Consider the following 15,431-nt stretch of genomic DNA (forward strand, 5'->3'; position numbering starts at 1 on the left):
TTGGTTTAACACACTTGAAGAAAAGAAATGAGCGCTACAAAGACGCGGACTAAAAGAAGAACATGTACGACGGACAGGCGCTAACTTTCAACTAAATGTTTGTTTGAAGAAACAGGATTTATATAAATAGAAACAAGGAAAGCACAACCGTGACTTTACGACTCCTCTATCGCATTAGAAAAGCAATCCCTTTTTCGGCAAGTGCGACTGACGGGCAGCTAATGCACGTGCCCTCGTACTTTGCAATGTAGAAAGCTTCTAATATCTCTCTTTCTAGTCTATCTCTAGAACGTGCCAGAAAGCTGGTGTCACGAAGATACGGGCGGCATTTGTGAAGTTTACAATGTTCAGCCAGATTGCCCCCGCATCGTTATTTATCGCCCAATTGTCCTCACGCGCCTTTTCATTAGAACACCGTCCGGTTTGACCGATATAAACCTGTTTGCAGCTTAGAGGTATCTCACATACGACACTTCTAGTGCATTCCGTGTACTGCGCTGCATGTTTCTTAGAGCATGGTTCGGGTTTTGCCTTTGTGAGCATAGGGCATATCTTGGCCAGTTACGGTGCGCTGAAGAGAAGATTAATATTCTGCCTTTGCGCAACCTTCTTGAGGTTGTGGGACACCCTGTGCCAATATGCAATCACTTCTGATCTCTTCCTATGAACTGGCTTCTCTTTGTTAATGCCCTCCTTTAGCTATTTGATCTTTTGGAGAAGCTTATCGCGGACGCTAGAAGCCAAATGTGAAGGGAAACCAGCTAGGCGCAGCCTTGTAACCTGGTTGTTAAAGCTGCTTTCTACTTTGTGGATGCAAGATTTATTTAGAGCTTTCTTTAGACAGGTCATTGCAACTCCTGTGCACTGTGCACTGTCATATAAAATTAGCTGCTTGTTCAACCTTGGCTGGTATTCCAAACAAACATGCGTGTTCATTAAAGGGAGATTGAGGTCCAGGAAGAGAATTCAATTATCACATGGCCTTTCGTACGTGAAGTTTAGAGCCTCCGAAGCATTTCTAAGAGTATTAATTGTCGATTCTACAGTGTCATCTAGCCTCTTCCCTGGTACCACGTTAACAACCACCAAGTAGTCATCGACGTACCTCATTCCGGAATGAGCACATGACTTGGTGAAGTTAGGTTCAGTAGTGCAACCGGAGTGAATTGTGACCAGTTTCTGGAACATTTGAACTTTTGCCTTCATTCCAATGTCGTTAGTTTCGAAAACCAAGAGTATGTACAACGTAAGGGTTTTTCAGATATCTTTCTGAGCGCCTTTGACAAGTATGTAAATAGCATACTGGATCAGTTATGTGCTCCTTCGCAGTCAGAGTCAGATCACATCACAGTCAGAGCACGCAGTCCTTCTGGTATCTAGCTGTTGTCTAGAGCTGCTGTTCATGTATAGAGGACAGACTAGTCAATCGAGGCATGTCTTCCGATTTTCTCTGCGCCTAATCCTGTGAACGCAATAAAACGCGCATACGTCCTGCGCAAGCTTCACCGAACGAACCCGAATAGTTATTTACAAGTTGGCGGCGTCATATTCACTTCTCGCCTGATCGTGCAATATAATCAAGAGGGTCTATAGTTTCCTGCTTTCCCCTGGATTCATGATGGCGACGACATGCGTCGCGTACTGCTTCAGTGCCCCAAGCATGATACCAGTAAGCGGTGGCTTGAACAGCAACTTCATTTTCTCAATCAACGTCCGCCTTGCACTCTTTGCTGGGGTATTTCATGCATGAACATCAAAAGCAATAGAGTGGAAATATTCAGACTAGGTAGAATTGGTGCAATTCGGTGGTGTGCCAAACTCTTTCACGGGAGTTTCGCCACCATATATAAGTGAAGCACATCTGACGCCACACTCCGTTTTAAGGCTTTACGTTAGCATCGAAACCGCTAAATCTGTGAAAAACGCAGTCGTAAGAGGTGCTGCTGATAACGGCCCTTCCTAATCCGAAGGTTGGCAGAGGCGTATGGCATTCAGGAATAAATAAAAAATACCATCGCCACGTGTGTGTCTTCTTTTCGCCGTGATGCTATTGCACATAAGGCCGGAAAGCGCTCGCCTAATGAATAATAGGGCAAATAATCCTATAGTTAACGCAGATTTTCGCATTCCTTCCACAGCGTCGGATTCCACCCGACTATGCAACGGGACGCAAGTCCAGGAGTGCTACAACGGCATCCTCGCGAGGTTTCTCAACGAGTTCACACGTGGACCACTCAACGCGAGCAAACTCGAGACCCTGTGCAAGTGAGTACCACCATTCCTAACGTTCTCACAATAATACACTTGCCTTGTCCAAGGTGGACCAGATAGGCTATGAAGCTTCCTACATAAATGCAAGTGGTAGTGTCTAACGTTTGCCATGTTTAACGTGTTATGAACGATTGCGCAATCACTGCCGTACAAAATGTTCAATTCCACGGAAATTTCGGACGCCTTCATTTGGCGATGCCCTGTTGTAAGGCTTTCCGCTGTGACTGAACCTTCCGAATCGTTAAAACGGTGGGCCGTTTTCACCTTGAGTTGCCTTACACGTTCACATGGCTGTGTCTAAAGTCACTCAGCCAGCAAGTTACTGCAACATAAGAAGGACACTTACTCTCGTTCATGTTCATCATTCTACTGTTCATTTCCTTGGCGGAGCTTTTTTCTTTGCATAGAAAGCTAAGTACACTCCCATATTTAGGCTTAAAATCTTAGGAGGACACTATGTTTGACTAGACTATGCTGAAACATGGCGGAACAGGAAGTCTTCGTACTGCGACCATGTTTGGAGAAATAGACGCGACATCCAGAAGAGAGTGTCCAAATTGTGGTTTTGGGCAATTTGTCAAATATTTTTTTTACGATCCTTTATGTATACGCTGAAAAATCTAAATTTCTGGGAAAATATGTACTGGAACCGCTAAGCCCTATTTGTAGCATAATTAGGCATACGTATGCACATATGTTGCACATTGATCAGTTGTCCTAACAACTTTAAAAAGAATGTGTGTAGTTGATCACTTTGACCATTCCTTTGTGCGACATGCATAAATGGACGTTTCTTACCTACCTGGTGCAGGGAACATGACGTTGAGTCATTGTGCAACAAGAACCTACAGCCTTGTTCCGACACTCGCCCTGAGCTGCTACACATGGAGAAACTGTACAATGCAATATACGACGACGCCTGCAACGACGCGAACTTCAAACTGCTCAAATGTAAGTCGGTACGGTAGCCTTTAGACAGAAAGGCCTGTTGTGTGGTGCTCCACAAAGCACTACCAACACTTCAAATAAGTGAACTTCTAACTTCATCCTGTAACTACAGCCTCCGAGTCCCATTAGCCGCCGCGACGTCGTTCGATGGGACAGGGACAACTTTCTCCACGCTCACGGAACACACAACGAACGCCCTCTGGCGTCCCCTGTATTGCTGCATTCTCTGCACTCAAGAAGCCATGCGAAGCACTTCACAACTAACGTCTTTATTATCACCGGCTGGATTTACTTAAAGCGGCAATGCGGGCCTACCATACCCATAAACAAATGTTTTCTCTCTATGTATCTGCCTCCCGGTTCCATGCTGAATGAATTCTTGTGCTAAAATGGCATATTATATTAAATTGAGTCAAGTGCGAGTGGGTGCCAAAAGATTTGAGTAAATCAGCTCATTCAGCTCATTCTCTTCTTTTCTGATTGCCAGCACAGGAACAGGTGAGCTTAGGTTACCACTCTCGCCAGCGATGGTCTGTCCTATCAGGCTCTGGAGCAAATTTTTCTCCGGACTAAATTAGCGACCAGGCGCTGGTCGCACGAGTTACATCGTTAGCATGTTCAAGTAGAGAAAGTCAAGTTACAAACACAGGACTCGGGTTTTCATCCCATCGTCGTAGCGAAAATTCATTCGTTCACTTTCTTTTAGCGCATATTCCACGTTATGGTCAGCATGGTGTTTTTCCAATGGTGAGAAGTACGGCTGCATGTTGCGCTCCTGTAGCACGTGAAGGAGAAAACCTGCTGCACACTTGGTAACGCATTAAGTTATACGATTGGAGGGGTCCGTTATGTCCTTGCAAGACATAACGAGTCGCAGTGTGAAGTAAACGTGTGGCAAGCCGTTGACTTCGAGCTTCGGCCTCCTCTCTACGTTGCCGTCTCGCATCGTCGCATTGCTGCTTTAGCAGTTCGGCTTCTTCGGCTCGTTTTCGACGCTTAGCTGCGGCTTCGCGCGCTCCTATGACGGGGTCGGACTCGCGCCGACGACGATTTCTCTTCTGCTTTACGTTGCCTCCTCTCAGCAGGCTAGCACTCGCGTTCGAAAGCATTGCTCCCGCCGCTTCGCACGTCGCACCACGTTTCTCACTTGTCGAGCATATTCGGCCATAGCGCACTTCCGAGGAGGTTATGCGATGCTTTATTGATGGTACGGTTGCTTGTTTTGGGCTTGTGCTTTGGTGAAACGTATGCTTTTCTGTGTGTTGTATGCTTACGGGAGTATGGGCCATTGCCGATAGTGATATTTTTTGTACCACTCGACTAGACGCCGTGTTTTTCAGGTATGAGGCATTGCAACGAGCCACTTAAGTATTTCGCCTTAAAATTGCCAAAGTGTCCCTCGTATAGTCATCCCTCCGGCGCGGTGCACTAAAAACATGTACACTATAACAAAATGATGCAATGCCGTGAAACCCTCGTTGATCATTCTTTAACCGCCTCGTATTTTAGTACGCTTACGGTTGCCTTAACTTAAGACCCGTGCAAGCTCCTTCTTTTATTTAAGCACTATCTTCGTTATCTTCTTCACAGCATTTGTGCCAATGGGGGGGTGTGCCCCACTGCCACTGATCGAGACTTGTCTGCGAGAGAAGAGGAAGGAGTTTCAGATGTCCATAGATGACGCCAAGATCACTTGCAAGTGAGTATAGTCAAGTGAGTGGCAAGTAAGCTTGCTCTGCCATCATGACCGGCCAGATCAACTGGTATGTGTTTGTTAGAGGTAACAAATTGGGTGGCACGACCCGATTGTGCGCACTGACGTGGTGCTGAAGCGAAAAGTATCAAATGATTTCACCATTTGAACAGTTAATTTCCTGTATAGTAACATGAATATTCATGCGCTATCAGATATATAAAAACAACGTTGTCTTTCTGAACTTGGCCTTCGAATACACTTCAAATGTTTTAACAGAAGTAGTCGCGGAACAAATCAGATGATTTAAGGTGGCCACCAGACGACCAGCCTGAATATGTTAAGTTAAGCATCGCCAGAGCCGGAGCGATCCTTAAAAAAAGAATGTGCGGACAGAGTGACTAAGGCGATGAAAACAGGTTTATCGCTCAGGTTTCATGCTTTCGGAATTTATTGTCAGTGTTTCCCAGCTACACCACCTGATCTTCATCGGAACATTGCCAGAGGTGCTGAGCTGAATGACAGGCAGCAGTTCAAACGTAAATCTCAGAAAAGCCACGAGCGCTGTGGCAGGCTTTAACCCGGAAACTGAATGGTTACAATTATATGCACCACGCCGCACCTCAACCCCGTTGACATCGCTGAGTATAGGCCCCCGCATATATTATTCGCACATACTTTCGGGTGAAGATGTGTCCCTTCTGTTTCGTTCAAGCCCCAGCAAGTGCTGAGAGCATACTCGAAACGCTCCAAAAGAAAATATTGCAACAATTGACACGAACACACCGCGGTTTCGTTGGTCGCAGAAAGCAGGCTTGCCAGTCTAAAACCAACTTTTAGGAGAACTGTGAATTGGACTACTTGGTAGTGATTCATAATTCCCGAGTCGTAATTAAGTCCTGTCGTTTCGTGTCTTCCCTTCGTCTCCGTTATTTGCGCTGTATTAAAACCAACAATTAACACCCTTAAATGAACAAGCACACCTATTGTTTTACGTGGATTGCTTGTACTCTGTATACAGCGCGCTCCTTTAAAGATGTGGACGATTGAAGAACGCCACAAGACGTAAAAGCATGAATAGCAACCATTCACACACCATCATCGACGTGGCTATATTTATCGCGTAGTATATACGTATTACAGCCGCCTTCAAAGCTTTCACATGCTGTGTACGCATTTATTTGTCTCGCTGTGACGTCTCAGCCACCTTTTCCGCCCACGCGCAGTGATCTTGGAGCTGCGCTGACCAGCTGCCTCATTGCGCCAAAATCGTCGTGCTCGAAGAATCGAAAACGTCCTACGTACGCTAAGAAAACAGTGAAGGCCCTGGTGGAGAGCACGCGCTGCAACACCAGCGACGGGAACCCGTTTGTGCAAGGCGACCAGCGACCCCCGACAAGTGAGCCTATAATGCTTTGATAATTGAGAATATGCGCTTCTCTGAAGGACCCAAGAGTTCAGTGTTCAACGAGAGAGAGTGAGAAACCTTCATTTTATCTCGAGAGGATAGCCTAGCGACAGACTTCACACCCCACTGCTGGTGAGGTGGTGCGGTATAAGAAAAAGCGCCGCCGTTTAGCCCAAAAGGCGAAGCATCGATTGCGATAGCAAATCATTAAACAGCTGTGCGAAGTAAGGTTGCTAGATTTATCGGCTATATAAACTGAAGTAAACATTCGCATATTAACTAAATTGCCGACAATCGTGCCTTGCTCGCACAGTCAGACATGAACAGAACTCACTCGATGACAATGCGTTGGCGGGCTACTTGGTGCGAATCCATGAAAACTTTGTTAAGCGCAAAAAGTTGCGCTTAACAAAGTTGGTTGAGAGTAGCGCCTTGTCCTGTCGTCTTTCTTGTGTCTGTCTTTTTGCGCTTAACACAGTTTTCACTCGATGACCGCGGACACTCACTGTAAGAGCACTCGAGTTATAAAGAGCGGCAGCAGCAGCGAGCGAACGTCTCGTGCCCTCCCCCCCTTTCTTGGCGCACGCGCTCCCCTTTACTTCTTTTACCGCACAACGTTAGGCGACCGGGAGGACGTCGCTCAACAAACCACCATCCTTCTCAGCTCGCCTTCCTTCACTCCTACAGCCTACAGCACACAGCGCCGCGGGGCCCGATGGTGTGTTGTCACAGTTCGACATCATACAGGAAGAGCACCACAATGACTGACTGCACAAATTCGCCTGGTGTGTCCTCGTAGTTTCTATCTCAATAAAAAGGTAATGTGAGAAAATAAAGCAAACCTACCCTAGCACACGAGCACTGACATATATACACGCGCAAAATCGACCAACACCAACACAAAAATTTACGCTGTCTCATTGAGGCCTGTAATCTACCGAAAAGCTACAAACGCCTTTGTGGGGCGCAGTTCAGAACCAGGACGCTCGCCAGGAACCAAGAACATCCCGCAGCTGAGTCGCGTGTCGTATGGCATTTTTATAGCTTTCCTCAAGACAGCGCTAGTAGTAAACCACCTGCAAACACAAATTAGAGGGTCCAAGTCCTCGTCAGCAGCTCAGGTTGGGCACAATGCCGTGCTGGAAAAACGCCTCATGGTAAGCATGACCGAGAGTACAATAAGAAATACTAAACATAAACAGAGTACACCGTCAACGCCCGTCGTAGGCACAAAAAAGTGTTCATGCAGTAATGCAGTTCTTGGAATGCACCGGGCTGAGCGACCGTTTACAGCTCTCCTATGTGTACTCCCAGGTGCACGCTGTGCTCAAGCATTCTTTCTCAACAATGAGCGACGCAACCGGTGGAAATGCTTCGTGTGCCGGTGCTGCTCAACGAGCTGCCCGAGCAGAGGCTCAGCGCCCCCACCGAGAGCACCCTGTCGATCAGAATTAAATTCTTTGCCACAAGATATCGCGAACTTAAAATATTTAAACAGCTGCGCTCAAAATTCACATTAGGAAGTATCGCAACCATCGGCGAAATCTTTATTTCAGTTTTCGCTTATCTCCAATATAGGGTGCCAAATCGGACGCTGGTATGGTTGAACGCCTGTTTTTCCTGTATTTGCCTTCTCTCTTTCTCTACATGCCCACAATCTCTCTCTCTCTCTCTCTCTCCGCCTTTCTTGTTCCACCATTCGCGCATTTAGCCACGTTTCTGAGAGATGAACCACAAACAAAATTCATCATGCCCTAAAAAAATATTGCTAAAAATGTAGTGACAAAGACCGCTAGTAAACAAATTTTTCTACGGGCCCCGACCTCTACCGATCCCCCCACTTCCATCGCACTTCCCCTCTTTGCAATCTGTACGCTCCCCTTTGACCGATTAACTATGCCTTTGATGGCGCATTTTTTTCTTGGCGGCGGAGAATACAATCGGCGATCTTCCATGCACGAAATAATGCCTTTTTCGTTCCATTCAGTGCTGCCAGCGAGTGTCCGTGGTCCTCGAGGGAGAGGTGTTCTTGTTTGCCTGTGCGCGTGTAACACCATCCCAGCTGATGTAGTTCGTAAGCGAATGTTTACTACAGTTTCTACATCGATAAAGCTTTACTTCATGCAGCTGTCTCATGATTTGCTGTCACAATCAATGCTTCGCCTTTTGGGCGCAACTGCAGCATTCTTTTTTTCTCGTAGGTTCGTGATCATGCACTGAACGAAATGCGAGAAGGGAAGTTATATTTGATTACAGAGAACTTCCCGGTATTGTGGTGTGGATTGGAAAAATCACAATCATATGCTTCGCCTCACAACTTTGAAAGAACGAAATTTTCCGGCTCGCCCTGGTGCCGCCTTATCTTGTGGGGTAGTGAGTGATAACAGAAGGTTGTGCGCATGGGGTTACAAACAGCAATTCTTTTCACAGGTAGACTATTGTCTCAAACTGCCGACATGTTGGAACAGAAATAGGTAGCGTGCAGTGCAGCGACAAGGTGCTCTGCTGGCAAACTGCGACGCAGGTTCCCTCGAAATGATGTACTGCGCCTACCAATGTTCTGTGAGCACGCCAAAGTGGATTCTCATTTTGCGACTAGCTACGCGTCGGTTTCAAGTACCTTAAGTTTAGGTATATTTGAATGGTGAAATTTTCTTATGGAATCCTCACGAACGCATACTCTTTTCGTTTGGGAATGGCCAAGAGCCCGATGTGCGACTCCTGCGGGTGCGAGGAAACCATCGAGCACCTGTTGTGTACTTGCCCTCGCTACGATGTACAATGCCTCTCTCTGCAGGCAACCTTACAGCGGCTTGACTCAAGACCGTTCACCGAGTCAAAGATAGTCGGTCCGTGGCCACACCCGACACTGGCACGAAAAGCGATTCATGCACTGCTAGTACAATATTTGAAGTGCACCGGCTTAAAAGACCGTTTATAGTGTCCATGTGTATAGTGTCCCTCCCACACTCACTCAGTGCTTACTATCTCCTTTTTTCTTCCTTCTATTCCCCTTTCACCACCACCCCAGTGTAGGGTAGCAAACCGAGTGCTCTTCTAGTTGGCCTCCCTGCCTTTCCTATCTTTGCTTTCTCTCTCTCTCTCTCTCTCTCTCTCTCTCTTATGGAATGCAATACGAATATTCAAGAAAAACAACCACCTAATAGGGAATTGAGTATCGAATAATTTTTTCATCTTTAAAGGAAGTATGGGTGCCGAAATAGTAAAATTTCCAAATCGAATCAAATATGAATATCCTATAGAACAAACCACCTAATATCGAATCGAACATCGAATATTTTCTAATTTCCAATGCAACATGACATGTGAACTTCGCGCCCAAATTTCTTGAATATATATGTCAGGCATATATACATTATTTGACGCATTTATGTAACATCATCCCCAACTAGGGCCTTGGAAATGAGATGCAAGTGTTTTCAGACATCTCAGGTACCACGGTGATGAAAGTAATGAAACGTGGCAACAGTGCGTCATTGGATACATACACAATGTTGTGCTCATTGAAGGTGAGGAGTGTGATAGCTTACAACGTCATTGCGAATTGTTTTCGAAAGGTTAAAACGTGGTGAGACCGACCAACTAATAAATAAATATTAGACGGCCTAAATCCGACTACTTCAGTGCAATCGCGCTTGTCTAATGTGGTCCAACGGCCAGACTGCGAACAGAGCAGCACTCGATTTTAGGGGTAATTGCGGTGTGCGGCATCTTGCTTTCTACGAGAGCCTCAAGCAGTCGGGCGTCATGGCCATACGGGGCCCTATCACTCCGCCGGCATGCAAACCGTGTAATCGTTTCTCGCCATCGACGGCGACCAGATCGGCGCTTTCCCATTGCAGGCTGTGCACAGTCGCACCTCTGTGCAATAAGCAGTTTCGAGCGTCCGTCATTTGTAACGCACTTTGTGATGGTTGGCTTGTGCCCAGTGTTTACTGCTACTCGACTTCGATGTAATCATTCAACCGCGCGTCGATTATCAAAGGCCACTTTCACCTGTCACGGCACAATCGCTTATCTTTAACGGATGCGCTTGCTGCGCACAATGCATTCCGCTTATCGCCAACAGTTGCCGTTGACCTCGTGTTACGCAAAGCGCACAAAACCAAAAGCACCTATTTGTTCACCACAGCTCCCGAGAAACGTTGGGGGCTGACGTCGCCTCGATAAGGTCACACAAGGCCGCGATGCGTGCATGTTCGAAATGTTGCTTGGTTGTTTCCTACCGAATTTACTAGAGAACTTGAGCACTGCCGTTATTCAGCTATCGCGGGAATTTCAGTTAGCACATCAACCTGTCAATCTTCGTGCTTAGGGCTTCAAACATTGCGGCAACGTTTCTTACGGTTTATCTTTCCAAATTTCCAAGCTCTCGTACATTTCTACGAACACGGCAGCATTGTGGAAAGTTTTGCGCACACTGAACGAAGACAAGAAAAGGACGCAAAAACCAGCGCAGTTGCCAGTGCTTTTCAGCCTTATTGCAGCTCATTTCTAGTTTTTCGGGCTCTTTTAAACTGCGCAGGTCCTTGTGTCCTTTTCTTGTTGTCTTCGTTCAGTGTGCGGGAAACTTTCCACAATGAAGTTAAAAAAAATTAAAATGCTGGGTTTTACGTGCCAAAACCACTTTCTGATTATGAGGCACGCCGTAGTTGAGGGCTCCGGAAATTTCGACCACCTGGGGTTCTTTAACGTGCACCTAAATCTAAGCACATGAGTGTTTTCGAATTTCGCCCCCATCGAAATGCGACCGCCGTGGCCGGGATTCCACAATGAAGTTAAACCAACTAGCCCGGCCTTCAGTCTTATTACGGCAAGGCAATAGGTTCGGCAGAATGCGTTGATGGGCCAGTTGTGTCATACTCATAATAGACCTCAATGACAACATGCCGTCAAAAGGAGGAGAGAGGACTCAGGGCGCTTACTCTCAATGTGCATCTTTATTTTTTTCCGTCACATGCCTACTTATGTAACCCTACAGGCTTGCTATAGCGGTAGCTATCATATCGTCGAAAAAGTACGGGTGTGACGTAATAAAGATGCCAATTGAGAGTCGCGCCTTGTCCTTGGTCCTTGCTGTGGTCATATTTGCGGTGAAGTTTATTATGACAGCATACAGCCTCTACGCGCATGAGTAATCATGGCACATTGTTGTATATATAGCGGAATATTTTGTTGAGAACGAACAATTTGCACTCGCAAATCTTCTTCAAGCCAGAAGACCAAAGTTCAGGCAGATCCATCTACTGCCCATAATTCCCGCGCTGACTGAAATTCAACCCTTGCACCGCCCGCAGACAATACTGCCAGAGTTCCTCACTAGCAATTATCGTAGGAAATCCCACGCGTCCTCGCCAACAGATCCAGAACACAGCAGCTGCCGCTAAGCGACCCTGGCGCAGTCGCCACAGGACGCTCGAGCTCCCTGGACAAACGTGGTCCACAGCGTACCGCACGCACGGCGTAGCAAATTGGGGGGGGAAATGAAACGACCACGCAACAAAATTTTTTATAGTGTGACTCCGCCGATGTATAGAGTATTCCATTGTTGTGTGACATATACCCTACGTCGGGCGAACTGGAAGATGCCTGAATGAAAAACCAAGACAGTAGAAATACGCGTGAAAGGCCGATTGCTTTCTATTGCAGAATGCAGAAGACGCGGTTGCGCTGCATTCCTTGAAAAAGTCACCTCGTTGCTCAGATCAGACATCAAGCAGAAAAGCATGCAACAACAAACAAACAGAAACCGTGTAAATACTGAAGCGTTTTGCATGTTTCCGGTGAAGTTTAGCGGCTGCATCAGGTCACCGTCTGTCACTTTCAGTGGCAAAGAACTTTCTTTGGTGCGCAATATAGGCCTACCGAGACTGCGCTTCAAATGGTGTTTGTTTTTTGTGTGTTCCTTTCCTCTCGCGCATTACATCTACTTGCTGAGCGAATTCCTCATTCTCCACGAAGTATCACTTTCAACCTCGTGCTACTAAGTAGGATTTACGAGTGGCATTCCAGTTCTCTCTTGTGAGGTACACCCGGCATGGTCGCTTTGGTGGATATTCTATGCTTGACGCTTGTACTCGTCTGCTCTTGAAACTTCGCAGCGAAATATATTCTACACGATAATTAAGTATCCTTAACAACGACGCCGAAAGGTACGTCGTTCTAATGGCACGCTAAACGTGATGCCACGATACTCATTAATCAGTGCGATAGCAACGGAAGATATAGAGTTAGTAGGATACAGGAGGACATATGCCATGAGTTTGGATGGTCGCTGATGCCGCAGGAGTAGCTCTCCACCTGATTGCTGAACTCGCGCGTTTTGCTAAAACCGAAACTATAGGATATTGCGTGCCAAAACACGCAATCCTTGTAAGTCTTGCTTACTGACATTTCATTCACGTGCTTCATTACGGTAAGTTTCGCTGAATTTTTCGTTAGTTGCCTTGACTATCTGGCTTGTTTTCTTTATTGTCGCATTTGTACTTGTGTTGTTGCCTTTTATTCTTTTGCAGTTTGATTATGTGCTCCCATATGCAGTGCCCTCCACAGGGACCTTAGGGCAAATAAATATAAATGAAAACCACGAACTTTTTACGAGGCACGCCGTAGTGGTGGACTCCGGATTAATTTTTAGTCCCTGGGTTTTACTTCATTTAACGTGCCCGCTGTGCACGGTACACGAGCATTTTTGCGTTCTGCCCCCATTTGAATATGGCCTCTGCGTGGGTGGATCGAACCCAGGACCAAGAGCTCAGCAACGCAATGCTATAGCCACTGAACGACGACGGCGGGTGAAATGATTTATTATTTGCGATGTTACACGTGTCTCATTGTCGTTATGCTTTCTTTCTTTTTTGTGCTTCTCTGTTGTTAGCGCTGGTGCCACTTTTGCGTCAATGAAGCCAACACAGCTTCAGCTATCTCAGCAACTTCAGCAGAGCTTCATTTTCTACAGCTTTCTGCTCCTAAGCCCAGAAAGGTCTTTGATTCAAATCCCGGAAGAGGCGTGTGCAACTCGATGAAGCAGAATGCAAAAAGCATTCTAGCAGTTAGACTTCAGTCCTATTCGAAACAAGCGTACGCTTCCCAGGTCCAACCAGTCCTTCCACTACAAAGTCTATCATAGTCCGGGTGCAGCTTAAGACGCTAGATTCTAGCAGTCAGTGGTGAGGTAGAGCAGCTACTGAAGCGCAACATCAAGAATTCTCAAATGTCCAGCAGGTTTTCGCAATCGATGAACTGTTCTTGGACACACATTTGCCTGTTGTGAGCCGCCGCCAGATAACCTACCTTAAATGACTGTTATTGTCAACTTATCTGCTTTGCTTCATTTTTTTCTATACTTTGAAGAACCCAATGGTGATGGAAACACGTGCTCGTACAAGCAACTCAAGCGATGCCATGAAAAACAGATCAACGACATCCGGACGACAATGTCTAGAATCCTCGCCAAAGGACTACTACCCGACGACGACTTCACCGGGGCGATATGCAGGTAGGCAGACGCGAATGCGCGCAGACAGACAAACGCAACTAAGGTTGAAGAGATAGTGGTACGGTGCCATCGAAATCTCGCAGCATTTATGGAGAAGCATACAGATGTTGAGTGCTGCCGCCGACACTACTGTAGGTAAGCAAAACGCGTCCGGCAGTTGATTTGCTTACACGCGTCGCGGCTATGCTTACAATGCATTACGACAGCGAAAATGTCAAGAGGGGAGGAATCCAGGGAAAACACGGAGAGGGCGGGAGAGGGAAAGTCATGACGATGAGCAAAACGAGGACAGGGTGAAAGCAGGGGCCAACGTTAACGACAAGTCTTCGTCAAGGCGACATGTGCTTTCCTCGCTGCTGTATATATAGGTGGGGTTCTTCTAAAGGGGAGAGGGCGTAAGGCGGGTTGGTGCGGCATCGAGAGAAGGTGTGTTAGTGGCGAGGGCGTTGAATTGAGATTAAAGGAGTGCGGTGCAACAAGGCCAGGGACACGGCCGCCCGTCAATCGTGTGTCAACTGCCGTGTGTCAGCCGGGATGTCTGGTGGTCGTGGGCTATTGTGTCTCTGAAAGCGATAATAGAAGGAGCGACAGAAACCGGTGCTCGTAAAAAAGAATTGAACTGGAATAAAAATTATTTTAAAAGAGAAGAAAGAACGCAAAGAGAAAGACAGAAGAAAAAACACTAAGCCACGAAACTAAGTGTTGTTGCCTATAGCTTGAGATTTAGCATAGCGAATAGATTCTAAAGCTACCTTTGAAAGGTTTATGAACATTGGTTGTGATGTCCTGGAATATATGGATAAGGTATGATTCATTGTATTTTCTTTCTCGTTCAGAACGGAAATTTGACTGTAAGATGTAGAGTTTAAGTTCATCAAACTTATGACCTGGTTGGTTGAAATGCTCGACGACAGCTTTGAGAAGCTCTTTAGCTGTGTCCGCGCGATGTCCGTTTAATCTGACGTTCATTGATTCTCCATTTTCACCAATATATTGTTTCTTACAGAAGGAGCATTCAAGCATATAAATCACATCCGGATTAGTACAAGTGAAGCCAGATTTGACTTCGTGTCTATAACTAGTTGCGGTGCTTTTAATTTTAATGTCATTTCGAAGGTGCCTGCATGTTTTGCACCTGGGGCGACAACATGCTTCTATGACGGGGAAACGTAGTTGGCTGACTTTTGCGTGCACTAACATGTCTTTAAAATTCCTGTTGCGGCGATAGCTAACCCTTGGTACATCCGGGAACGTTTTTCTCAGACGCTCGGCACTCGATAATATTGGGTGGTATTTTCGCAGGATATTGTTTATGTTTGGGAAGGCACTGGAATATTTTCTTATAAAGGCTGGTGGTCTGTCAGATTCTGATGTAGGCTGTTTCTTCGCTAATTCCGACTGTCTCTTCTTTCTTGGCGCAACATCATCAGCTCTATCGAGAGGAATTTGTGGATAGTTTCTTTCTGCTAGCGTTGTTTTAAGGTCATTTAGGTGGTGGAAGTAATCGTGGTCTTCGCTGCATACTCTTCTTATTCGTTTCCCATGTCCGACGAATATCCCTTGCTTGCAGTGTCGCGGCAGGATGACCGTTG

General features: G+C 46.3%; 1 protein-coding gene across 2 annotated transcripts in view; it reads left to right on the forward strand.

Annotated features, from left to right (window-relative positions):
* LOC142572970 (uncharacterized) overlaps nt 1-15,431 on the forward strand; it is a 59,792-nt gene that overhangs the window by 19,202 nt on the left and 25,159 nt on the right. For both annotated transcript variants that reach the window (XM_075682450.1, XM_075682451.1), the window contains exons 3-7: nt 2,139-2,265; nt 3,083-3,222; nt 4,810-4,918; nt 6,139-6,311; nt 13,695-13,839. In XM_075682450.1, the coding sequence (XP_075538565.1) occupies nt 2,139-2,265; nt 3,083-3,222; nt 4,810-4,918; nt 6,139-6,311; nt 13,695-13,839 (694 nt within the window). The remainder of the gene's footprint in view (nt 1-2,138; nt 2,266-3,082; nt 3,223-4,809; nt 4,919-6,138; nt 6,312-13,694; nt 13,840-15,431) is intronic.

The sequence above is a fragment of the Dermacentor variabilis genome, chromosome 2, assembly GCF_050947875.1.
Source record: "Dermacentor variabilis isolate Ectoservices chromosome 2, ASM5094787v1, whole genome shotgun sequence".
NCBI classification, from domain to species: Eukaryota; Metazoa; Arthropoda; class Arachnida; order Ixodida; family Ixodidae; genus Dermacentor; species Dermacentor variabilis.